The sequence below is a fragment of the Mixophyes fleayi genome, chromosome 2, assembly GCF_038048845.1.
Source record: "Mixophyes fleayi isolate aMixFle1 chromosome 2, aMixFle1.hap1, whole genome shotgun sequence".
Classification (NCBI taxonomy): domain Eukaryota; kingdom Metazoa; phylum Chordata; class Amphibia; order Anura; family Limnodynastidae; genus Mixophyes; species Mixophyes fleayi.
Genome location: NC_134403.1, coordinates 355,343,814 through 355,369,923, shown reverse-complemented (window position 1 = coordinate 355,369,923; position 26,110 = coordinate 355,343,814). Strand labels below are relative to the sequence as shown.

The window sequence follows — 26,110 nt, the reverse complement described above, 5'->3', positions numbered from 1 at the left end:
CTCTCTGCACCAAATTATACTCGGGCACGTTACACAGGGGTGCGAGTGCCTATTGTATCCGTTTATCTGTCATGTCAGTGAGTAGCCCAGAGATCAGTGCATCAAAAACACATATTTTATGTTTTAATTTATACCGTGCGTCTCTAACCGGCATCCAACGTGTTTTTTCACATCTGTGATTCTGCTCGCAGCCGAGCCAACAATATATAAATTACTTTTTATGTTAAGCGTGGGGAGATTAAAAATAAAACAAGTAGCACGAAATAAAAAAAACCTGTGCAGAAAAAAGAACAGCTGGGAAGCAACAATTATTTCACTTTCATAAATGTCTCTATCTGTGATTATTTTATATTTATTTTTCTATATCTTTACTTTTACACTTATATTTATTACCAACTGAGTTCAAGTGAAGACCAACTGTGATATGGAATATACATTGTACTGGACTTGAGCAGATGACATTAGGAAGTTATGTTCTGTAGAAGTTGTTGAACTCTGAAGTCTGAGCAACTGTTTTGGTGCAGACATTGAAATAACAGCCACCATGTTCTCCTATGAAATCTGGTGCTTCACGTGATTAAATCATCACTAAAGAATAATCGTCTCACAATCTGTCAGAGGATTTTGGGTGGCAATTAGCTGCCCACGTGTAGAGATCAGCGGGATTTTCAGAAATAAGCAACGGAATATTCGCCTCATTCCGCACTTAGTAGCGGCCTGTTGCACATTCCGTTAATAGAAGTGGCCTTAATGGTCATTGTTTAAGCTTTGTTCATAAACTAGGTCACTGACTTTAGCCAAGTAGCGAAATTTGAAACATTGGTTCAAGTGACAGAAATGTTGCTGGTGAGTTACAGTGGCACCCTTATAATTAACAAGCAGCGATACTTATATCTTTTGTATAGTTATACTATATTGAGCTATTTGTTTTATAAATCAATATCCCTGATGCACCTTTGGTGCTCTGAATTTTCCTCTGATGAGTCTTGGGGTCTAGTGAAACCTTCATTTTTATATTACATACATGTTACATGTATGCATTTTGCATAATAATTGTGTCAGCGTCCGAGTCTGTTCTGCTGCTGGGTCACCCTCTCGTTGACTTACTGACCCTCGTCTCCTTTAGAACATTGAACTCTGATTTGTAATGCTGACATCCTATGGTTGGTAGCTGTTAGAAACTAGGTTAATAATGTATAGAGCCAACATCCAGCTTCTGAGTGATGCTGAGTTCAGCAAAATATATCACAGGGAGCAGAGGGGCTGGGTTTCCCTTAAAAAAAACTCGCACAAAAAAAATAGCAAAAATCAGAGCAGCAGGAAATGGTCAAAATGCCCTATATTTGTAAAAACTGCAGTGTTTTTGTTTTGTTTGTGTCCATATGACCTGGCATAGGACAAGTGCCACAATGGGCATCTACCCTGTGTAAATATCCTGCTGCAGTCCTGCTATCACTGAGACACAAGAAATCTGTTTTATAGACATAGAGGTCTACTGAGCGCTATAAATGTCAATTGTTTGTTTGCAATTTACTTTTATTAAATGCCCCTACAGCTGTTTTCCCAAATGGGTCTATAAGGAAACAGCTAGCAAATTTTTTCGGTAGGAAGGAGAACATAATGTAGTGAACAATTTATAAGAAATTCTTTCTGCTTAGGTTTGAACTATGTAAAGCCGTGCGGGGCAAAGTGAAAGAGGTAGAGGGCCGTGTGTGTGGCCCTCCAGCCTTCAAAGGGGCCACACAGAAGAAGGGAGAGCACAGTATACTCCCTCCTCCTGGCATGCTGTGTGATCTCCCTGCACTGTGCAGTCATGTGACAGGGAAGCCTAATGCCCCCGTCCCAAAAAGATCAGGAATTGCCAGCTGTGGGGCTGCAGGCTTGGCGAGCAACTGGCCACTGCTGATGTAAAGTCACAATGTGTTACACTATACCACTCTAATAGTATGTTATGTCATGTGAGGAATGATCAGAGCTCAGTTTCATTTGCCACCTTGGACAGCAGAGCGCCCTATAGCCTTCAGGAGGGTGTTGCATCCACAAGCGTCTCTCGGGAGATACTGTTTAGCACCCCCACATCTGCTTACGTGCCTGCCTTTGAAATAGCTGAAAGGGAACCTCATAAGCAGCCGTCCCACATGTATCAGAACTGTCTACTGGTGGTGACAGCCGTCTTACGTTAACGTTTAACGGCTGTGTCTCTGCTGCAGTCAGCTGCGTCTCTGCTGCAGTCAGCTGTCATCTGTAAGAAATAAGAAAGAGATGCGCCACTCGTCATTGGAGCACTGAAGCTTCATATGGATGGTGGATGACATATGGATCGATAATGACAAACTGAGCATTACTTCCACATTCTATGTTCACCTACCTGATGCTTCAGAGTCAATGTTCCGCTGGCCGACCAGTGTAACAGTCAAGACGCATGGAAGGCGGCGGTCATTTAAGGTACCGGTGGAGTGATGAGGGTATGTCTAAAGGTGCATATGAGAACATTGAAACACAAGCTGTGGACCACCCTGTGCAAGTAATCCGATATGAATGACCATAAAACACATCCTAGTCTACACAGCTACAGACAGCACATAATGGTCAACCTCAGATCAGACATGGTGAACGATGATATGATCAATCCAGAAACCAGACATTTGCATCTGGACCCAATAAATATCTTTATTGGATATATCCAACCCGTAAGAGCGTCATCTGGGTTTTTTACATCTGTTTGAAGGCCCCATTTTTATTTTCATAACACTCCCAACGTCGGACAGTGCTTGAAAGTCATCATCGGAGGTCAACAACTGGTTTCCTCCATATGTTGCATCTGTACCGAAATAGCATTCAGAATACTTCCAGAGGCCATTGTTGGTGCAAATGAGGCCAGGCGGAAGATTACAGACACGAAGGAAAGACTAGACAATAAAGGGAACTATAAAGGAGAGAGGCATTGTTCTGTGCTCCCATCTCTAACCAGAGGTGTTCCCTCCCGCGTCTCGGGAAGCCAGGTGCTGCTTGTATCACAGGGATGTTTAACTTTCCACAGGCCGGAGAAAAGAGGATTAGAGGTTAGGAATTCCAGGATAGCTATTGTTTTGGGGGGTTTTTTCAGCCGTCCTAGGACAAGAAGGAAATGTAAGAAATAAATTAAATACGGGGCAAAGGAGTGTCTCTAAAAATGACATTATGTCTTTAACGATTACGACTGTTGCGATATTCCATAAAATAGGAGGAACCCTTAAATTGTCTTTGGGACTGTCTCTTTTTATGTTCTACATTCTACACTGTTATATTGCAATTTCTTCAGCACTTCCTGCTCTTATGTAAATGAGTAAGAAGTGGGTTCATGGTTAGTTACAATAAAATGATTCTTTTATGGAACACATGTAATATTGTTTCTTGGGGTTATTGATGAACCACAGAAGACTTTCTACTTACAAACACGTACAGAGTGTTGCACTGATATTGTAGTGGCTGTTATATATTTTTTTTAACAGTGCTTTTATTTTTGTTACAATTTGTTTACAAGTCTATAATCAATATATTGTCTATTGTCCAATCATTACAGTAGCAGTGCTCCTCATCCATGTTTGCTATTCATTTCTATCTAAATATTGAAAAGAAATGCTCCTGCAGTGTTTGTAGCCGAGATCAACAGCAGGAATTTAATTTGAATTTTAGTTCAGTTAAAAGGGAAACAGGGATAAAGGCAGCGCCTAGTTAACCATCTGCAGAGGAGATCTCTCAGGTGTATTAAACCACAGGTACAAGATCTGTTCACATATTTCTATTATGTATCTGAATACAGCCCTCAATGGACACCAGAAGGTCAAAGTTTCCATCTAGGAAAGGGCCCTCATTATTAAGAAATTGAAAACTCTGCTCCATATTATCTGTAGTTTGCTGAACCCATGAAATCTGTTCCCCTTGTCTGGAATATTTTTAGAAACATAATTGTGTGTTAAAGATTCCAGCTGGGGAAAAAAGTGATAAAACTAGGACACATCAGTACTGGTGTTAATATGCCAGAACCACTGTAAGACTTAGTGGTGTTACTATACCCTTGTATGGTATATTGTGGGGGGGCACAGAGTGGGATTAGTCCCATAGCCGTTCCCTATATCTTGGTTAGGGCTGAACTCCATGTGGATCTGTCTCTCTTAATTTCAGAACATTCGGACCAGAATGAGGTGATTGTGTCGTCTAACACCGGGGAAGCATCTGGCCATGTATTTAAAATTCAAAACTCTCAGCTTATATTTACTAAATTCATAGCAACCACTCGGACACTTTTTCATTGTTCTACTTGCACAAGACAGAAAAAAGATTGTAGCTGATGGATTGCTGTGGATGCAAATGTTAGTAAATGAGCCCTCATGTCTTTTTGAAACCTCTGTTGTACCTGACTCACATTAAACATTTACCAGGTTGGCTCCCTCCGCTCTGTGCATTTACCAGGTTGGCTCCCTCCGCTCTGTGCATTTACCAGGTTGGCTCCCCCCAGCTCTGTGCATTTACCAGGTTGGCTCCCCCCAGCTCTGTGCATTTACCAGGTTGGCTCCCCCCGCTCTGTGCATTTACCAGGTTGGCTCCCCCGCCTTGTGCATTTACCAGGTTGGCTCCCCCCACTGTGTGCATTTACCAGGTTGGCTCCCCCCACTCTGTGCATTTACCAGGTTGGCTCCCCCCACTGTGTGCATTTACCAGGTTGGCTCCCCCCACTGTGTGCATTTACCAGGTTGGCTCCTCCCACTGTGTGCATTTACCAGGTTGGCTCCCCCCACTGTGTGCATTTACCAGGTTGGCTCCCCCCACTGTGTGCATTTACCAGGTTGGCTCCCCCCACTGTGTGCATTTACCAGGTTGGCTCCTCCGCGCTGTGCATTTAGCAGGTTGGCTCCTCAGCGCTGTGTATTTACAAGGTTGGCTCCTCCGCGCTGTGCATTTACCAGGTGGGGCCCCCCTGCTCTCGCTCTGTACATTTAGCAGTTTGGCTCCTCCATGCTGTTCATTTACCACTGGTTTGGTAATTATACACAGGGGCAGTTATATGAAAATCCTTTACACCATTGTACAGGAGTGTATATCCAGTCATGAGAGTGAAACTGTCCAAAATTTCCCACCATCCAAAATGAATTTCTGAACAGTATTCATTTGAACAGCCGGTCCACAACCGCTCTGCTGGTTTGTGGGAGGGGACACATGACGGCCCTGCTCCCTTAGTAAGAAAATTGATCCTGTTTCCCCATAAAGCCTCTATAGGTTTCTAAAATCATATTTCATTATCTTAAGTATATTTTTTTGAACTTTTATTTTAAAGCTTCAAGAAATCATTAACGATCAAGAGCCTCTAGACAGGTCTCCAATGACTTCAGATCACAGCAGTGGTTAACACCTCCATGTATTAAAAAGCTGGCTGCTTCCTGGTGAAGAGCTCCGCCAAGAGCCAATGTTTTCAGTCTTAAGAAGCCAACGGGCTCGCCAACGCACATTGCCAGCTCTGTGATTAGCTGTGCATATTATATCATAACCTGGTGTGAAAAGAGGAAGATTGTAATACCTACGTGAAAAGTCTTTGTTCATTTCTCCAAATGCCAATTTAATAATGCAATGAAAATCCTCTTAAGTCTACAGTTTTTAATTTTTATTATTTTGTTTCATCAGATCCATTTGCAAGTGAAATCGATTCCCTCCCAGATTCTGTTTATATCCTTATGTGAGGTTCTGTGAGAGATTCTGGAATCTGGTTGCTAGGTTACCCTGTGCCTACACAGCCTTATGAAAAGAGCTTTGGAAAATAGAATATGTGTGAGACTGACAAAGTTAAGGGTTTTATCGCAAGCCCCCTTTATGCCCACTCTGCAGAGCGGCTCTTAGATTGTGACAAGACGCATCGTGTAGCGAGTGCAATTGATGCACACACAGTTTGCCGAGAACGTTCCTGCTTTGCTCTCGAATTGGCATAATTGCTGTGTGTGTTGGCAGATGTAACAGGGATCCGTGTAATCTCTATCTCACACACCAAAAGGAAAATTGGGATGACACTCATATAATGACACTTAAGGTCATCTTCCTGTAGCGTGTGAAACTAAAGGTGTTATTTAGTTATTTTGTTGCACTATATATTTTTTTGGTGTGTTTGCAGCAATCAATAAGAGCAAATTGGTCTTGAAACAGTTTCCATTATTTATTTATTTTACACTGTAATAGTCAGCAGTCCCTAGTCTCATATTCTACAGACAGGACCCGGGAAAGATCCCTATTTTTCAGTATTGGCCAAATACGCTGCAATTCTTATAATTGTGCTGTTTTCATGCAATTTCATTTTTCATTTCTTTAGCATTTATAACTTAATCTTTATTGAAAATAAGTATTTTAAATGCAAAAAACCCATTATAAGTAGCCGTGCCATATTAGGGTTTGAAGTGAACCGGGGTCTGTCTCCACAATACCTTTTAGAAGTACCTGGATAGCATCAAAGCGTCCCTAAAAATTGCTTTGTTCTATTATATGATGGACTTCCATGCAAAATGTATATTTATATTATATACTGTACTTCCAGACGTGTATGTATACCTGGTGAGAAGACTGGAGGGTTAATATAGAATAATATACCGATGCTGGCTCACCTGTGTGGTGTCTGTATAGGGATTAGTCATGATTGCTGTGTGTATATATTCCTCTGGTTGTTGGTCGTTCAGCATATCTGCGAGCCTGGCTTTGAAATGTGACAAGCACGTTGCTTCTTCCGCGCTTATATAACATCAATCTTCCTGCAGAGCACAGAGCAAGTTGCAGCCTTTTGTCGCAGTCTCAATGAGATGAATTCTCCAGATTCTTGCCTGAGCCCCTCGGAGTTCACGGGACCCCAGCTAGCGACCATGAGGCAATTAACAGACGCCGACAAATTGCGCAAGGTGATTTGCGAGCTGCTGGAGACGGAGCGCACCTATGTCAAGGTATTTTACACTTTCCTTCTCTGCCGTGGATGCCCGTGTGTGTGTTCTAGATGTGTGAGAGGCGATGGAGATTGATTTAGCACCTCTGCGCTGTGTGATTTGTCTGCTGATAAGATGGGAGAATACGTGAAGGCTTTTGATGGTTTGAGCTGTGTTTTGTATGTCCCTAATATATGTCTTTGTGTTTAATCAGGACCTAAATTGTCTAATGGAAAGATACCTTAAACCATTGCAGAAAGAGACATTTCTCACACAAGATGAGGTATAGTATTATAGTATTATCCGTATAATTAATTTTTTGTTCTTGCGTAATTAGATACATCTTTTTATGCTCATTTCATATGGCAGTCACCTGGCTGGTAGTGTGAATTATTAATTGTTTAGACAGTAGTGAAACCGGCTTCTATCGTCCCTAAGTCACCAGTGTGTGATCCAATTTATTCCATTGTTACAATGTTTTTTTTTTTGGGAGGATGAGAGGGGTTACTCTATTAGACCAACATGTTGAAATGTATTTTATTTTGTTTTTTATTTATTCTAAATCCCCCCCCCCTCTCTGAAAAAGGCAGATGCATTAATTTGAATTTGAGATGAAAGGCAACAGAGGCTGTAGTGAGTGTGTCCTTATTTGCAGCTGAATCCACCCTTCTGAGTTACTTAATGACCTGAGCTGCAGGTCACTGTTTTGTAGTTGTAATACATTGTGTCATGTTGTACTATCACTTATGTCGCGCCCTGCGTGTGGTCATTGTTCTCTCTTTAGCTCGATGTTCTGTTTGGCAATCTGGTGGAAATGGTAGAATTCCAGGTTGAATTCCTTAAAACTCTGGAAGATGGGGTCAGGCTGGTACCAGACCTGGAGAAGCTGGAGAAAGTGGATCAGTTCAAGGTATCTGTCTAATCATACTATGTACTAAGCTTACAGCAAGGAGTAGCCTTACTGCTTATAGTTATTTCTTTATAGTGCTCCCTGTTTATACACTTTTCCTTGATACCACCGAGCTATAGTGCCTTGTATTTGGATAAATAGCTTTATATATCAATATACAGTATGTGGAAATGTTCCCAAATCTTAGCAGAACTTGTGATGTCCTTATTTACATTTACTATTCCCCTGTGGAAGAGCTTTCTAATGACGACTGTTTTATTTTTGTCTTTGTCCTTCAAACGTCATGAGAGGCCCTAATACCATCACCTTTTAATGATATTTGTTTGTTTATGTGCTGCCTGATGCATTATGTACAAAGAGAACTTTAAGACAGGATATTTGCTGTGCATACCACTAATATTTCCCTCTATTATATCTTTAGTCCTGATGAGCTTCTGAAACTTTTGTATATTATATATTTGTGGATCCTAATAGTAGTAGTAATAAATATTGCTTTACTTCTGTGTCGCCCTCGTTTATAGTACGGTGTAAGCAGAGTTCACTAATTTACAATAAAAGCATGCATTGTTTACTTGTGTCTTACAAAATGACCTCAGAGCCCAGTCTTACATCCAGTGACCCATAATTTTGGAGACGTACGGCAGGAATACGTATAATACAACAATTGCAAGTAAAAATGTAATATTTTCTCACGGATAGAGTTGGTGTTCAGCAAACCAGGCCTGTGTGATGGTTTGTACATACCGTCCAATTCTGCAGCTGTACTAAAGCGTTGAGTAATACGACTATAGTTCAGTTTGCCGTACACACACACACACAGACTGATATTGGTCATCTTCACAGTGCCCGTTAATAATTATATTATTTCTATACACTATTATCTGGCATGGTAGTAATTTGAGGGTGATACAGGCTGATGTATTGGGTCAATTTCCAGATATCGGTTGCAGTATTGTAGTGTGTATGGACAGTTTTGCGGCAACAGTCAATTTACCCCCTCGCTCTCTTTTAAGCAAAAAGAAAAAATTATCTGAAGAAAGGTAAAAACTACAATTGTCGGCTTCATTAATTGGATTATCACTGTGACGGCAGAGAAGTAGCAGCTGGTGGTGGCACTAGTTAGTTTGTTGATTTAAGCAGACTTAAAATGGGATTGTCGCGATTTCTTATCACAGCGGTCACATGACTAGGAGCCCTGCTTATTGGTTCCCGTTTGTTGCTCTGTGACCCGCCTCTGTCAGGCTCAGCCAGTCACAGAGCCCTGTTTGGCCGGTACACCAAAATCATTCTAAATGAAATAAATGAACTCTGATGACTGGATAGAAGGATTGGAAACCTATGACTTGTTCTTGATCAGAAGTCTTCTGTACAATTGCATACACTAATTTTCAGTGTTAGACTAGATGTAAGAAAACTTGCTGACTTCAAACTGCACTATTCTGAATGTCTGTGGCTGAACGATCACTCTGAGATTCCGTTGTGTTTTGCAGAAAGTCTTGTTTTCCTTGGGTGGGTCTTTTCTATATTACGCCGACCGATTCAAGTTGTACAGTGCCTTTTGCGCCAGTCATACCAAGGTCCCAAAAGTGTTAGTGAAAGGTAAGTGGGTCCACATATTTTTTTTTTGAGGATTTAAGACCACTTATTAAATCATGTACCATGTTAAGTCAGTGTCCAGTTTCCTTGCTGGACAAATTTCTTACTCTGTTATTTCCAAATACAAGAAGACTTCAATGGAAAATCTCCTTCACTCCTCTGTGTGTCCTTATCCCGCTTCTCTGTCGCTTCTCAAACCTTTCCCTGTCTGCTGCTTACCTCTGGAACTCTATCCCTATTCATCTGTGTCAAACTCTGTATCGTTAACGGTCTTCATGTTTATGCTTAAATACCATCTCGGCTGCCTATAACTGTTATAATTAATTAGAACCAATGCTTAGCATATCAAACTACTTGGCGACTATAATGTGGTTATATGAAATTCCAAATGCTTTCTCCTAATAAAATACCCTGTATTCTGTATTGTAACTGGCATGATGCTGAGAGTGATCTAGTTTTGCTTTAGAATCGGTCACTCCTCTATGAAGTCACTGCCGAGAGACTTGGTTATTTTTTTTATTATCAAAACGGGGCTCAAAGAGAAATAGGACATTAAAGAGATCTTATAAAGTAAAATTTTAGCACATGCCATAGGCAAACCGAGGGGGATTGGGGGGGTTCCTAGTGCATGGCAACCCCCCTCCAAGCCTGGGGCACGGTATAATTGAGGTGACTGGACCCTGCTCCCGCTTCACACGGCTCTGTTTGAAAAGGGAGAGCTGTGTGCCCGTAACAGTAGTGCACGCAGCATTGCCCGTGTATATTATGGGGATAGGAAGAGTTGGAGAGCAGCCAAGCACTGTCTGATATTATAGCCACTCCCCCATGCATGCTGGCGGCGCCCACTGGTGGCATGGTGTGGAAACCCCCCTCTACAAATTCTGCATTTGCCCCTGATGCACAGATTCTGGATAAAAGTGATCCGCAGCCAAAGCTTATTTTACCTGGTGTTAAATATTAAAAGACCATTTGTGTTCTCTAGGTTTTTCGCTGTGCTTTGTAGTTGCCAAAATCACAATTATTCACAATATCTCCTTATTCACTATGTAAATGGAAGCTCGGAGTCCTCCTAAGGCATTAATACAACATTTAAATCATTCCTGCTGTTGTTTTTAATCTGGCATCAAATGATCTTGTAATATTAGTGGATTTTCTGCAAATGTGTGTAGAGCATTGGTGGCAGCCTGTGGCTCATCCGCTGCTGTAGAGCTATCGGTCCCAACATGGGGCACAGCAAGGAATGCTGGGGCTTTTAGTTCACCAGCAGCTTGGGAACCGCAGGCTGTCTGCATTGACTTCAGAGCATTATAATTTAATATCCGTCTGAGTGTAAACATGTAACTCTTGACCTATATTCGCGTGTTGCTGAGAATGGCCGTTCCTGCTGTTATAATTGTGCTAGTGGCAGCATGCAAGGGAAAGAACAGCGCTGTATAAATAGATCGGAGTGTCGACACGCGACAATTCTTTCATGTATTCCGAGATCAAAGAGATTTTATGTCTAGATGGTCTAAAATGTATTCCCGTGATGCAATAAGCTTATTATCTCCCCTTCTCCGGAGGTTCCGTGTTGTCAGTAATTGAAATCCTTCTCCTTACAGCTAAAACGGACCAGAGTTTCAAAGCATTTCTGGATGCCCAGAATCCGAAGCAGCAGCACTCGTCAACGCTGGAGTCCTACCTGATCAAACCCATCCAGCGCATTCTGAAATACCCGCTGCTCCTGAAGGAGTTGTATTCTCTGACGGACGCAGAGAGTGAAGAGCACTACCACCTCGATGGTAAGACGGCAGGAACCGCCATCTGTCCTGGGCACGAGAATCAGAACCAGATATTATTATTTCTACATGAACCCATTTCTGTGCCTTTGTTCAAACTGTCCATCCGTATGCACTGTGACCGACTGTCGGTAAATACATGAGAATTGTATGAAATCATCCTCATTTTGCCCTCCCTGGTTCTATTATGGATTCCATCATGGAGCAGTGTCTGCTGTGTGGCAGGGCCTGTTCTTTGAGTACATAAGGGCAGGTCAGACGTATGCAGTTTCATTCTCCTGACACTGGTCTAGCACCAGCTTGCCCTGCAGCGCTTTACAATTGGGGAACAAACGCGGTAAACATTTTATTGTTTTTAGATTTATTAGATTGTAAAGTAAAAGTTAAAGCCCGCAGAAATATTTTGGTATCTTGTAAAATAGGGGAACTGTACTGCCTTTCATTGAATGTGAGAATTCTCCGTTTGCTCAGAAATTTGATATTGAAAAAATTGCTAACTTAGTGCTGCCATATTTCTCTGAAATGCCATCCCACATTTCTAGTCACTGACTTTGATCATTACATTAGCCTGCTGAATAGCAGAAATGTGTGAGCCACCAGATCAGATAGGTCTTTATATTACACATGTACGTATCATGCACTGAATTCTGCATATAGCCAGTGCGTACTTATACCCAGATTAAAATGAAAACGTATCTTAAGATCCACTTATAATTGCATATGGACGTATATGTGCGGACAAGTTACCTGCAGGTTTTGTAAATGCAAGTTGAGTTCGCAATGCGTCAGACATCTTGGGTCCGATCCATTGCCAAACACTCTAGATTTCCTGTACTTTTTAGTGAAATGCCCTGCAAAAAGTTGTCCTATGATTTGAAAAATGTTTTGGACAGAATAGAAGTATGTGGGTTGTCTGTACTCAGGGAACAAGCCCCGCCCATCTGCGTGACATCACTGGTTTTGTGCCATCCAATCTATTGTAGCGATGCTTATAGCTATCAAAATGTATTCATAAGTGCTACCATACAACTTTTACTAAATATGATGCAGGTGGGTATTTTAACCTTCCTTTGTTGTTGTTTTTTATTATTTATTTATTCGCATTCATCTATCACTACTAAAATAAATAAAAAGAAGATAAAATATTTTTTTATTTTTAAAAAAAAAAAAAAATCAATTAGCAAATTAATTAAATTGAGAAAATATTATCCGTTGAGAAAAAACATTGTTCAAAGATCAAAGCATTATTTCATTAGTTCTCTTCTGTTATCGCCATCCGTTTTCTACCGGCAATAGGGCGTTTTGTTCTCTGATTAAATAAATTTACCACAAAGTTTCCCTCTGTATATATGTATGTTTGATCTAACGGTTGAAAAGCACAGAAAGAAACTGGAAAGATTAATTAATGTATTTACAAGCTAATAACGTTAGTCATCTGAAGGTGAAAAATCCCTTTTTAAATCTGTATGATCACTTTGATGGATAGGCATTTTAACCTGCTCATATAATTAAAAGCATATTTCAAGGTCAGCGGGTTTGGTGCAATCACTCAGCTCCTCCGCTCCAGAATGACAGAAGGGACCACAAAGTGCGAGACTCGACCTTGACATCGTTCATGTTTCTTAATGACCACTTAATATCCTCATAGCCGGCAGACGTGGATTAGGTTCTGACAGCCAGTAGCTATGGTGAATCGCTTGCTAAACCTAGTACGATTAAACAGCAAAGCGAGACACCCAATACAGACGGTGTATTCTGTTTAAAAAGAGTATTTTGATTATTTTCTCTACATCGTCTCTCTCCTCTGTTCCCAGTGGCCATCAAGACGATGAACAAAGTGGCAAGTCACATTAACGAGATGCAGAAGATACACGAGGAGTTTGGCGCAGTGTTTGATCAGCTTATAGCGGAACAGACTGGAGAAATCAAAGAGGTGCCAAGATTTCCATCACTGCACGTTTTCACCTTGTCAGTCTGTTGTGTTTTGCAGAGAGTTTCATACATTAACCAACGAGTGCTGTGATTTAGAGGGACATCTGTAAATGCGATGGCGCACAATTGGTGCGCTGTAAAAAAGGTGCTGTAATTCATAGCCACATATCTGTACTGTTTTGACAGTATAAGAAAACATTCTAAATGATCCCCTATATTTCATTTTTTATTTTATTTTAGCTGCTGTGATGCACGGATTCAGATAAAAAGCTAACTACACCCACATCCAATTAGTTCACCTTAACTGCGTCTAAAACTCTTGCAATTAGAAGTTTGTAGGTGGAGAATATTAAAGTCTGGAATTTAAATACAAATCAAATCTTTAAAAGGCCAGGGCGGATTATCTGTGTTTTGCATTTTATGCCGTCACATTTTTGTTGGGCTTAGGCGAAAAAAACTTTTCATTAGAAGAGTTTTCTGTTATAGGGAGAATCCATCATGGTCTCTGCAGACCTCAGCTGATGTAGCTGGTATGAAATATTGTACAGAATGAGTTTTATATCATCCAGGATTAAAACTGGCGATTTAGGTTGTGCAGTTATTTTGATGTAACTCTTGCACAATGCACATCGTTGTGGGTGGGATACTGTACACAGCAGACTTCCTGTCAGTGATGCATTGTAGGACAATGCAGCCAGAATGGATGATAACAGAGAGCAATAGCCTGCACTTGGTTAGCTGCATAGTAAATGCCAATATAATGATGCATATCTTAAGTCCTGTCTGTTTACAAAATTGTGCTACATACTTATTTATACATCTGAGTGTTCCATTAGCATTACTCGTGGTCAATGTATGTTCTTGGTGGGGGCTTTTATTTTTTGCCCCCGGTGTACAGTTTGGATAAGACTCAGTTTGTCATCTGGGCAGATTCTTTTATACTGTAAAGTAGTCGCGGTTTAAACCACAGCATCTGTATCTTCATACATTATTGGAGACAACCTTGACTTTAGTTCCTATGTTGAGCGGATCCTACCTGCAGTCCTGCATACGAGACTGATGGACATTAGATTTTGACTCTAGTTCCAGCATTTGTTTTGGACTCTTGCTGAGTGTCCTGTTGTGTTGCAGGTTGCAGACTTATCCATGGGAGACTTATTACTACACAACACTGTTGTATGGCTGAATCCTCCGGCATCCCTGGGGAAATGGAAGAAGGACCCGGAATTGGCAACTTTTGGTAGGCTTTGTCTCCTTCTACATTACAGAGGTTTTCTTCAGTCCAGTGTCCGGCTTAAGCGGCCATCCGTGTAGGTCCACCATGTCATTACAAGGGCCTTGCTCAGCAGCTTGTTGCCGTCACTCAGTGAATCTGGCTCAGGATATGATAACACAGCTACTAGTTGTTTGTAGCATAGTGAGAATAATACTACATAAATAATAACCGCAGCTACAACACGTGGGAACGTTATATTCCAACCATAAAACCGGAAAATTATTATTATTAATATTTATTTATAAGGCGCCACAAGGCGTCCGCAGCACCGTACAGAGACAAACAAAATTACAATACAATAGGAGACAGCACAGTACAGTAAACACAGCAACTCAGTAAGCTCAATGCACAGCTAGAGAGGGCGGGGAAGGGGGAGGGAGGATCCGCAAACGACAGGGCTCAAGAAGGAGGGCGCGGAAGACAGGGAGACCCCCAGGGGGGAGGAGGGAGCGAGAGTGGACGTGGGGTGGAGGACCCTCGAGGAGGAGGGCTAAGTAGCTGGAGAGCAGAGTTAGAAGTGGTGGAAACAGGAGGAGAGATGGCCCTGCTCAGAGGAGCGTACAATCTAAGGAAAATGTAAACTTTCACTCACAATCTACCTATGCAAAATGGTTGTCAACTATATCCCCTGTAAAGTATATAATGTTTTATCACATTGTCCCTTTTCTAAAAAAAAACAAAAAACTAGGGAATAAAATTGAACAAATTAAGTGATAAACCCTTAGTGCGGTTTTCTAATATAAGAGACTGTTCTTCTACTGAACAGGCCAGGAATGGAAGATCAAATTCTTTCAATGTGTAGAAACATTGATAAATCTACCACTCAGATGCATAAATATTCTTAAAAGACGAGATGTTGCCCATAGCAACCAATCAGATTCTTGCTGTCATGTATCTAGTGAATTCTAGAACACGAGAACCTGATTGGTTGCTATAGGCAACACCTCCACTTCTCCTTTTTAAAAGGTTTGATAAATCTACCCCATAGAGTCTTACAATAAACATCTATGTAATTTGTATATGTATTTAGTTTCCATATAAATACAAAGCACCAAGGGTCTGGGGTGAAAGAGCATAGCTGTAACCCCCATCAACTTACCAGATATTATTGCTGGGGTAACAGTCTTTTAGCTACACTTTCTCTGTACCTACAATCTTATTTAAATATCTTATAAATAAATATAAAATATTTATTTATATAAATATATAAATCGAACCAAGATTTAGTTTTCTAACGCTGCCGTATTTAGTTACAAGCGGTCTGATCCACGCAGTGCCTATCAGGACATGAACAATTTTTCAAGCCCACAGAGACAACCATTTTGATGTTCAAACTCCATGCGTGTTACATACAATTGTATAAAACTAGGTGCAAGTGGCGTTTGCGCTGCAGGGGGCGCACTTTTCTGTGGGAGGTTGAATGGAGGAGATCTACTATATTAATTTTATTTCCAAACACCCATCAGGGCCTGACCTTAAGAAAGTAATACAAAGCTGAGCTTACTGTTTTGTATGGGGAATGTGGGTTTCCGACCGTGTGATTATCCAATTTAATATCTTTAATATCTTTTATTTTCCAGTTTTTAAGACCGCCGTCGTGTTGGTTTATAAGGACAGCTCCAAGCAAAAGAAGAAGCTGGTAAGTTCTTTTATGTTTACTTTATGTAGACCAGGGACACGGCCAGTGGCATTTCCGGGCTGATTGTGGGTAAATCACGGACAGGCGGCTTTGCTACCAGTTCCTGTGTCAGTGAGAGAAGACTTTCTCATGATGTTGTGGTATAAGATCTGCTCTCCACATCTATTGTTTTGTGTCTACGCCTTTATAAAGATGTCACTGTTCATTTCCAGCTGTTTATTACTCTTCTCCTGCCATGATAATGTTCTGCATTAATATGACAATAGGTTTTGAGATTTTTAATCCGTATGTAAATGTTTTGTAGGGTGGATCACATCGGGCATCTATGTTTGAGGATCGTGACCCCTTTCGTTTCAGACACATGATTTCTACTGAGGCTTTGCAGCTTCGAGCCCTGACCACTTCAGGTAACCAACAGAACTTACTTTGCAGCAAGTGAGGGAGATTAATTATGATGATTGAGCAAAGTGTTTAACGTGCACCAGTCTCCCGCACTCTGAGTGCCTCCTACAGGAGTGCCGTCACTGGTTCCTAGGGTCTCCTGCACGCTGAGTGCCTCCTACAGGAGTGCCGTCACTGGTTCCTAGGGTCTCCTGCACGCTGAGTGCCTCCTACAGGAGTGCCGTCACTGGTTCCTAGGGTCTCCTGCACGCTGAGTGCCTTCTACAGGAGGGCTGTCACTGGTTCCTAGGGACTCCTGCACGCTAAGTGCCTCCTACAGGAGGGCCGTCACTGTTTCCTAGCGTCTCCTGCACGCCAAGTGCCTCCTACAGGAGTGCCGTCACTGGTTCCTAGGGTCTCCTGCACGCTGAGTGCCTTCTACAGGAGGGCTGTCACTGGTTCCTAGGGACTCCTGCACGCTAAGTGCCTCCTACAGGAGGGCCGTCACTGTTTCCTAGCGTCTCCTGCACGCCAAGTGCCTCCTACAGGAGTGCCGTCACTGTTTCCTAGTGTCTCCTGCACGCCAAGTGCCTCCTACAGGAGTGCCGTCACTGTTTCCTAGCGTCTCCTGCACGCCAAGTGCCTCCTACAGGACTGACGTCACTGGTTCCTAGCGTCTCCTGCACGCCAAGTGCCTCCTACAGTAGTACCGTCACTGGTTCCTAGCGTCTCCTGCACGCCAAGTGCCTCCTACAGGACTGACGTCACTGGTTCCTAGCTTCTCCTGCATGCCAAGTGCCTCCTACAGTAGTACCGTCACTGGTTCCTAGCTTCTCCTGCACGCCAAGTGCCTTCTACAGGAGTGCCGTCACTGGTTCCTAGCGTCTCCTGCATGCCAAGTGCCTCCTACAGGAGTGCCGTCACTGGTTCCTAGCGTCTCCTGCACGCCAAGTGCCTCCTTACAGGAGTGCCGTCACTGTTTCCTAGCGTCTCCTGCACGCCAAGTGCCTCCTTACAGAAGTGCCGTCACTGTTTCCTAGCGTCTCCTGCACGCCAAGTGCCTCCTTACAGGAGTGCCGTCACTGGTTCCTAGCGTCTCCTGCACGCCAAGTGCCTCCTACAGGAGTGCCGTCACTGGTTCCTAGCATCTCCTGCACACCAAGTGCCTCCTACAGGAGTGTAGTCACTGGTTCCTAGCGTCTCCTACCATCTGAGTGCAGTTTTATATAGCTAGGAGGGTGCATTATTTTTTCTGCTATTTCTTTTTTTTTCACTTTTGGATTTACATTTTTTTTTTTTTAACTAACAGTCCGTATATTTACGGCGGGTTAATGACCACAACTATTTTGTATTGTTGAGAGCATTGAAAAAAGTTTAAATTGCTGCTTCCCCTGTGTTCACACCTCTTATATTTTGAAGAACTAATTTAATTTTCTTCCTAATAAACCTGTTCTATTGTGGTGTAAAATGAGGCAGATTGTATGAAGTTCATTTGTTTCTCTCTTTCCCATAAGATGCTGAAACGAACTCAGTCTGTGAAATTGTCCATGTGAAATCTGAATCCGAGGGAAGACCAGAGAGAGCTTTTCACTTGTGCTGCAGGTACGTTCTCCAGTGGGAAAAAAACCATAAAACTATTGTTCGATAACCTACAATTATTAATTTCTGTAATAATTAATACTTAACTAAAACATTGGCAACACAGCAAGTATCTTGAATTAGGGGCCTTTAATACAGTTACTAATGTACAATATTTTTACTATGGCATTTTGAGGTTTATCGCATACTGCAGCATTATAACACATACATGGACAGCAATGTCAGATTGCGCCCCCTCCTGGTTTTCTGCTGCTAATTGCACTTGACATGAGGTCCCTACAATGTGAAATCACATTTATCTCCAACTATGCACAGGGTCATTTATGTCCTTATCATTCACTTTGACCTACTGAGCAATAAAAATGTTTGGTAAATAATTAGTTTGGCCACCACAAAAACATCCAGATTTTGTCCATGTGACCGTTTGGGACCTGGACATTGTTTTTGCTGTTGGTTCTCTTTATTATTGTCCGCCCTTGTCTGGCTCTTAAACCTGCCTATAACCTGGCCTATTAGTGGCATCTTTTGTTTTTCAATTTTCCCCTTAAATGACCCAAACATTTTTACTTATGTAGACCTAAAAATTCTACTTGAATCCAATCAGATTTTGATTGGGAGCGTCGTAGATTGCCGTCGAACGAGGCCCTCCAAAAGTTGTGTGTGCAGTCATTGGCCAACCTCACCATGACCACGCTCCATCCCGCCCTCTGCGTTTGGCTAATGACTGCCGCCTCTCTTTCCCCCCTGGTTACCTCCTCCCATGCTCGCATCCAAGACTTCTCCCGTGCTCCCCCGCTCCATCAGAACTTCCCCCAACTTGTCCAGCTTCAAACGGGCCTTAAAAACCCACCTCTTCCTTAAAGCCCTCCAGTACCCCACCTAATTAACCTCCTCCCAGTCTCCCCCTACCCCCCTCCCACTCCTGCCCTCCCTCCTGTCCACCTCTTACCTCCCTCCTTTTCATACTCCTCTCCCCCCTCTCCGTCTCTGCGTCAGTTCTCCCCATTTCCTCCTCTTACCATTGCGTCTCTGTCCGTCCTACCCTCCCCTTAGATTGTACGCTCCTTCGAGCAGGGCCTCCTCTCCTCCAGTTCTCCACCACCTTAACTCTGCTCTCCAGCTCCTTGTCTCTTCCGTGAGGTCCTCCTGCCCTTCTACCCCTCTTTCTACCCCGCTGGGGGCTCTCACCTCTCATCTATCTGTACATTGAGCTTCTGAGTTACTGTGCTTTTTGTTAACTGTACCCAGCTGTCTCACCCTGTATCGTGTTTCTGTCTGTCCCTGTACGGCGCTATGGATACCTAGTGGCGCCCTATAAATAAAATTTAATAATAATGATACCTTGGCAAACAACCATGACCTGATTGTCCAATTGGATACAGATGAAGTATCTGCGTAGACCTAAACTCTGGGCATCGCGTGGTTTTTGAAGGGCTGATTGAGAACTGCTGACATTGTAACCGCACATAGAGCAGAGTTGTTCAGCATCGCAGCAGCACACGCGTGTAACCCATCTCCGCTTCTCTCCAGTTCTCCAGGGGGTAAGAAGGAGTTCCTAAGAGCCGTGCACTCTATCCTGCGGGACAAGCATAGGAGGCAGCTGCTTAAAACCGAGAGTTTACCCAACTCCCAGCAATATGTTCCCTTTGGGGGGAAGAGGCTGTGTGCACTGAAGGGGGCTCGTCCAGCCATGAACAGAGCAGGTAAGAAAGATCCATACTACATTGTTGAAGTGACGTATTCTCAACTTGCCAATTAACTTGCCGTGCCGGTGTCCAACATCAGTAATCTTTAAATGTACTCTGTGGAAACCATCTGACCCAAAGCTTGGATACACCCAGCATTTGGACCGATGTCTCCAATTAAACCTGTCCTCTCATAGGCGAGAGTATTTGTAAAATAGAAAGGAACTGTTGCTATGACCTTAATCACTTCCCCAGAGCTCAGTAACCGAGGATACTGTTCCGTTCACACCAGTAGAAGATTGCTTAATGTGGCTCCTCCCTTTAATTTGCATACTGTAGTCGATGGCAAAAAATAAGTAGGGTAAAACAGTAGTTCAAGAACAACGGCAAACATGATATACTGTGTGTTTTTTTATATACTCATGAATAAAATATATATTGTTAAAATACTTTTCTGCAACCCTTACTTTTCCCTCACATTAGTAAACGCCGTATAACTGAATATGTCTGAACTGTATTTTTCCAACATATCTGTTTAGTTATGTCTTCTTTTACTTTAGTGTAGAGTGTGTTGCGGAACGCCATATTGCTGGGTATAACATCCAGTCTGACAGTGTTCTTAAACAGAAGCACGGAGACATTAGTGTTTGTGGATACACAGGAGCAGTTGGCGGCTGTTATATAAAGTGAATCATCGCGGGTCACGTGTAAATCACTAGCAGACACAAGACAAATTAAGAGACTAATGGGCTAAATGTTATATAGTTTTCTATTCTTACTCTGCTTCAGAATTTAACAGCAGCAGGAGGATTGCTGATCCGATAGCGGAAGCTTTACAATGCGTGTAACCTTGTTAATTGTTTCTTAGTAAATGATCATTGTCATCAGACATTTGATGGTCCATAGTGTGCCCAGCATTGATAGACGGGTAGACTTACTGAATGGAAGTTTGATTTGCATAGGAGAAAAGGTCCCCCCCAACCACAGCTGTCTGAGAGATGTTCAGTTTGTATGGAACCCTGAATGAACATTTGTGGATGTTCCCTGTAACTCTAGAATATAGTAAATCCAGTCGCATTATAGACAGTTGGTAATGTTTAATGTACAGGTAGAGTATGGCATTTTCAGCCTTGAATTCTGGATGGAGGATGTGGTTTGGACAGTGCTCAATTGATCTCTCACCTCGTCGTAGATCTATTACATTCCTTTCTGATAATTTTAACTGCCCCAAATGTGACGAGTCACAGGCAGATTTATTCCACAGCCTCTGGGCTTGTCCCATTGTAAAGGGCTTCTGGTCCCGCACGTGGAGATACGCTATGTCGGAGGTGGTAAATTTCCTGGCACTTATATCCGAATGGGCGACCTTGGTCATTCTTCCACCAAATGGGGAGCAAAACTACTAATGACAATATCGGCAGTGTCCAGAAAATGCGTCCGCCACATGTGGATCCAGACCACACACACACACACACACACACTAGAACTTTTTAAGGAGAAGTTGTTCTTTATTTTGCGAATGGCCTGGCTGGAGGTCTCCCTTCAGAAAGAGAAATTCACTCAGAAATTATTTGATAACCTGGGAGAGCTACATCAATACACTATTGACTCCCTGAAGTAAACCGCTTTTGGGAGCTTCCACTAAATGATACCGCTTTCATACTGCCGCCCCGGCAATATCCCGGGATTTTGGTGCAGTATGAATGGGGTATTATTTGGTGCGAATCTAGAGTATACTTGCAAGACCTCCCAATCTGCCTCTAACTTTTACACTCCCTTTCCCCATCTGGTCTCCCTGCATCTCCGGAACCAACATACAGGAACTTCCCTCTTGATGTGATCCGTACTCCTTAATATTTGGAACTAACTGCTATAGATGATATTTGTAATGATTTCGGTCACATGTTAAAATGTTCATACTTTAAGTACAGTGCATTATTATAAGTAAGTGCACCCGCAACAATTAAACTGTACCAGCGACTTATAAACACCTTGTACGGGCAATTGTAACCTCCTTCATATGTACCTTCATTGGGGTTTTTTTTATCTGTAAATGTCTGAGATTCTTCAATAAAAAAAAAATTATTAGAACAAAACTCAATAGATCTTGGCAGCTAATTTTAGTATTCTCTGTAATGTTCCTGGTAAATGGCAAGTTCCCTGGAGAATTCAGACCAGTATTGCGTCTTTTAATGCACTGTTCATCCTTACCATGGTTTTGCACTGTAGTTTTGTGGCTTCTCAGGCCATGTACGTGAATCCACCAGTCTATACAGAGCATTTACTTTACTTAAGATACCGCAAGCCTGACCGTTACTGTTAAAGCTTTTATGTATCCTCTAACAGCATCCTCCCTGATTCCTTAATGATGCAATAGATAAAAGCACTAAAAAGCAATGTTTGGTTAATGTCTACATTGATCATGGCTATTTCTATTAAGAAATGGAATAACTAGCATGTTAAATACTGAGTTTCTGCTGCAGGTCTGTTAAGAAAATATAGTATGATTGATCATTTGCTCCTTAGTCCTTTACATTTTGGTTGAACCACATCTTTAGGACACTGACATAAATGAGACTGATATATAGGATCAAAAGGTTGCAGCGCAAAACATGTCTGTTATGTTTGTTGTGTCATTACTGGCCCTGTCTCTGTGTATAAATCCACCAATCTGCCAGTGTGATGAGCCCTGTCTATATGATGATGTAAGATAGAGAAGCATCACCTTACTCAGTGACCATTACTTTCTCTGAAGGATTAAAAATATAGCATTTTTAGTTAGGTATAAAAGCATCAGTTACCTCTGCTATATTATTTAGCTTGTCAATATATATCGTTGGTAAGACCTCATCTTGAATACAGAGTACAGTTCTGGGAACCACTACATAAAAAAACAAAATTGATAAAGGGTATGGAGTCATTAAGTTATAAGAAAAGGTTAGCCAGTTTAGGCATGTTTACTTTAGAAAATAGGTGTCTAAGAGGGGTTATAATTTCTATGTACAAATACATTAAGGGTCAATACAGAGAACTTTTATGGGAACTATTTACCCAAGGACCATACACAGGATACGCGGTTATGCCCTAAGGTTAGAGGAGAGGAAGTTTCACAACCAGCAAAGGAAGGGGTTCTTTACAGTAAAAGCAGTCAAGATATGGAATTCACTGACAGGGAAAAGGTGTTGATGGCAGATACAATAGATATGTTTAAGAAAGGGTTAGACAATTTTTTAGCGCAAAAGGGTATCCAGGGTTACAACCGTTAATTAAAATAAAAGACAGTAGTGGATCCAAGGAGAAGTAGGACTGAAATATTGGGTCAGGAGGATTTTTTCCAATTGAAACAGATTGACGGTTGCTTTATTTGGATCAATTTGAAATATAAGACTCGCCGGAGATCCAAAATAGGTTGAACTTGATGGACTGGTGTCTTTTTTTTTTTTTTTTTTTTAAACTCAACAACGATGTTCCTATGTAATAAATAGCAAGTCAAAGCACAATTTTCCATTTTATGACTGGCTGTGTAAGTATTTACAATTCAGGTATTTCTGATATGTCTTTAATATGTACGTAGGCCTATGAACCATCTGTGCTTTAAAGTGCATTAAAAGGTTTACTTGATTTTTATTTTTTTTATAGTTTACAGTTCTCCTTTCTAATTGGCTTTTGTTTTTCAGTCTCTGCTCCCAGTAGGTCTCTTGCCAGGAGAAGACGCCTCGTGAGGAATCGGTTCACCATCGATTCAGATACAGTCTACTCAACCAGCCCCGACAAAGAGTCAGAAACAGATACTGAACTTAAACCTCCACAGCAGTCGACCAACAGTGGTGACACTGACCGCTGGGTGGAGGAGCAATTCGACCTTGCTCAGTACGAGGAGCAGGAAGACGTAAAAGAAACGGACATCCTCAGCAGTGACGACGAGTACTGCGAGTCCATCAAAGGTGGCTCTATGGAGAAAGATCTGAGTGAGCAGCTCGAAGCCACCTCCATCTCCCCCATAGGTAGCATCGCCCAGAACACAATGGGCACTCACGCCTCCCGCATGACCCAGCTGAAGAAGCAGACTGCTTTTTCCGGCATGAACGGAAGCATTGAAAGCAGCGCAGAGGAAGTCATATGGGTGAAACGCGAAGACTTTGTGCCTACTAGGAAACAAAACACAGAAATCTGAAGCTGTCACTTAATGCTACAAAAGGGTCTGATTAGGTGACGGTATTCCCCCTCCATGCACTGTGGAAACATGGTCCTCTAGACTGCACACTTGCACACACCACATTGGCAGCTAAACTGGACACAGAGCCACATCGGGTTACAGTAAAGCAAATGAAAAATCCTGTTACACAAGTCCAGTCCTCCAATCGCTAGCGGAGACAGGTCTTAATATTTTTATTTATTATAAAACAATCAGGGTTGGACAGAAAGGGTAATGTACAAAACGTGGCAGAGAAGACGAGAGGCAAGGCTCTAAGTCATGTAAAGAGATAGCACAAAGAGATAAAGGGATTTATGTTGTGTCAATCCGTTTTGGTCCCCATCGCCGTTCCATTGTTTTTAAAATTGCCGTATTTCTTCTCCTTTGCCCCATCAATGTTACGCTACAGTAGCTTTGTATTTTAAAAGTGTTTTGAAGGATAGTTTGGGATTATTGTTACAAAGCTATTTATTTTCCCCTATTTTGACATTCTTGCTGGTTATTTAAGTCATGTTTCAAAATAGTTTAATTTTTATACTGAAAATAAAATTGTAATAATGCCAAACTCTTCCCAGAGACTCGGATGTAAAACTTGAAAAAGGAAAGTTCAATATATATATATTTTTTTGGTAAATTTTTACCTTTTAAATTCAGGGACACCAAGGGATGCGGAGCATTTTACATTGTAAGCATACAGATGATCTAGTCTTTCATAGGCGATAGGACGCACTAGTTTTATACGCATATATATATATATTTAATAAAGAGAGTTTCAGATGAGGGCATCCATATTTCTACATTAAACATATCCTGATTTTTCTCAATCGTACCTCGATTCAAATAGCCATTCATTCCGACCACCTCATGGACCATTTGGATAGGAAATCTCTTGCACTTAGTGTATGTTCTATCCCCACTTTCCAATCTTTTTCTCGCTTGACCAATTTTATTTCCTACCAAACTACATGACAACCCAGCATCTCCTCTATATTTTTTTAAACTAAAGTTATCACTTCGCTCCATTGTGACTTTTACAGGGTTGTGTTGTGCAGAGTTAGACATCTTCATGTTGTGATAACTTGACGGAAATAGCTACTTACTATCTTACGTGCCAAGGGAACCTCTCCGAGGGTGAAACTGTTGCATTTTGCCCCTTGGTTTGCTGGCACGGTAAAATTTTAAGGCCAATGTACATGACACTAGCTATAGTCCCATTGTGACGTGTACGAGTGAGGATGTAACCTTGCTATACTTTGCTGCTTTGCAATCCTAGTACATCTTATTTTTGGTTGGTGTGACAGTGAAATTTGCAATCCATGAGCAAAGCTTTTGAACAAGATCCTTTCCTTTGTAAATCTATCGTTACTCTATGCCATCCGCAGTTCACTTGTGTGCGCCCCCAGCCCAATATTTGGCGGTCAGCAGTCCTGTGGTGTACTGTACCAAGCAGAATATGGTTCATTGTGAAATACTGGAGAGTCTGGTCCTTTTCTGGGTACCATTGTATGTACATATTGTCATGACATGTCTTATGTCAGATGTTCTTATATATTTCTTTTATAAGCTGAAAGAAGGTCTATTTTTATGTTTTTAGGTCTCTGAATGAAAAGTTGTAAATGCTTGTCAAACAATAAAATATGAAATTAATGTGTGTGCCTGTCTCAATTATATGCCTAAAATTGAAACCTACAGTGTATGATGCCCACTAAAGAGAAACAACCCATCAAGTGTTCATTGTTAGGTTGAAATGTTAAATTTATAAAGTTATGAAAAAAATAACCTAATAATCCTGTTATTATAGTCACTATACGCACGGAGCAGACAGGTAACATGGTTATTACAGTCACTATATGCATGGAGCAGACGGGTAACATGGTTATTCATCTCACTATACGCACGGAGCAGACAGGTAACATGGTTATTATAGTCACTATACGCACGGAGCAGACAGGTAACATGGTTATTACAGTCACTATACGCACGGAGCAGACGGGTAACATGGTTATTACAGTCACTATACGCACGGAGCAGACGGGTGACATGGTTATTACAGTCACTATACGCACGGAGCAGACAGGTAACATGGTTATTACAGTCACTATACGCACGGAGCAGACGGGTAACATGGTTATTACTGTCACTATACGCACGGAGCAGACGGGTAACATGGTTATTACAGTCACTATA

The 26,110-nt window shown here is 41.8% G+C and overlaps 1 protein-coding gene across 5 annotated transcripts in view; it reads left to right on the top strand.

The window, feature by feature from the left end:
• TIAM1 (TIAM Rac1 associated GEF 1) overlaps positions 1 to 25,570 on the top strand; it is a 225,817-nt gene extending 200,247 nt beyond the window's left edge. For all 5 annotated transcript variants that reach the window (XM_075197150.1, XM_075197149.1, XM_075197151.1 and 2 more), the window contains 12 exons: positions 6,774 to 6,953; positions 7,147 to 7,215; positions 7,717 to 7,842; positions 9,333 to 9,441; positions 11,040 to 11,219; positions 13,031 to 13,149; positions 14,280 to 14,388; positions 16,005 to 16,063; positions 16,368 to 16,470; positions 17,959 to 18,046; positions 19,574 to 19,746; positions 23,406 to 25,570. In XM_075197150.1, the coding sequence (XP_075053251.1) occupies positions 6,774 to 6,953; positions 7,147 to 7,215; positions 7,717 to 7,842; positions 9,333 to 9,441; positions 11,040 to 11,219; positions 13,031 to 13,149; positions 14,280 to 14,388; positions 16,005 to 16,063; positions 16,368 to 16,470; positions 17,959 to 18,046; positions 19,574 to 19,746; positions 23,406 to 23,902 (1,812 nt within the window). In that variant the 3' untranslated portion in view covers positions 23,903 to 25,570. The remainder of the gene's footprint in view (positions 1 to 6,773; positions 6,954 to 7,146; positions 7,216 to 7,716; positions 7,843 to 9,332; positions 9,442 to 11,039; positions 11,220 to 13,030; positions 13,150 to 14,279; positions 14,389 to 16,004; positions 16,064 to 16,367; positions 16,471 to 17,958; positions 18,047 to 19,573; positions 19,747 to 23,405) is intronic.
• Positions 25,571 to 26,110: the final 540 nt, after the last annotated feature.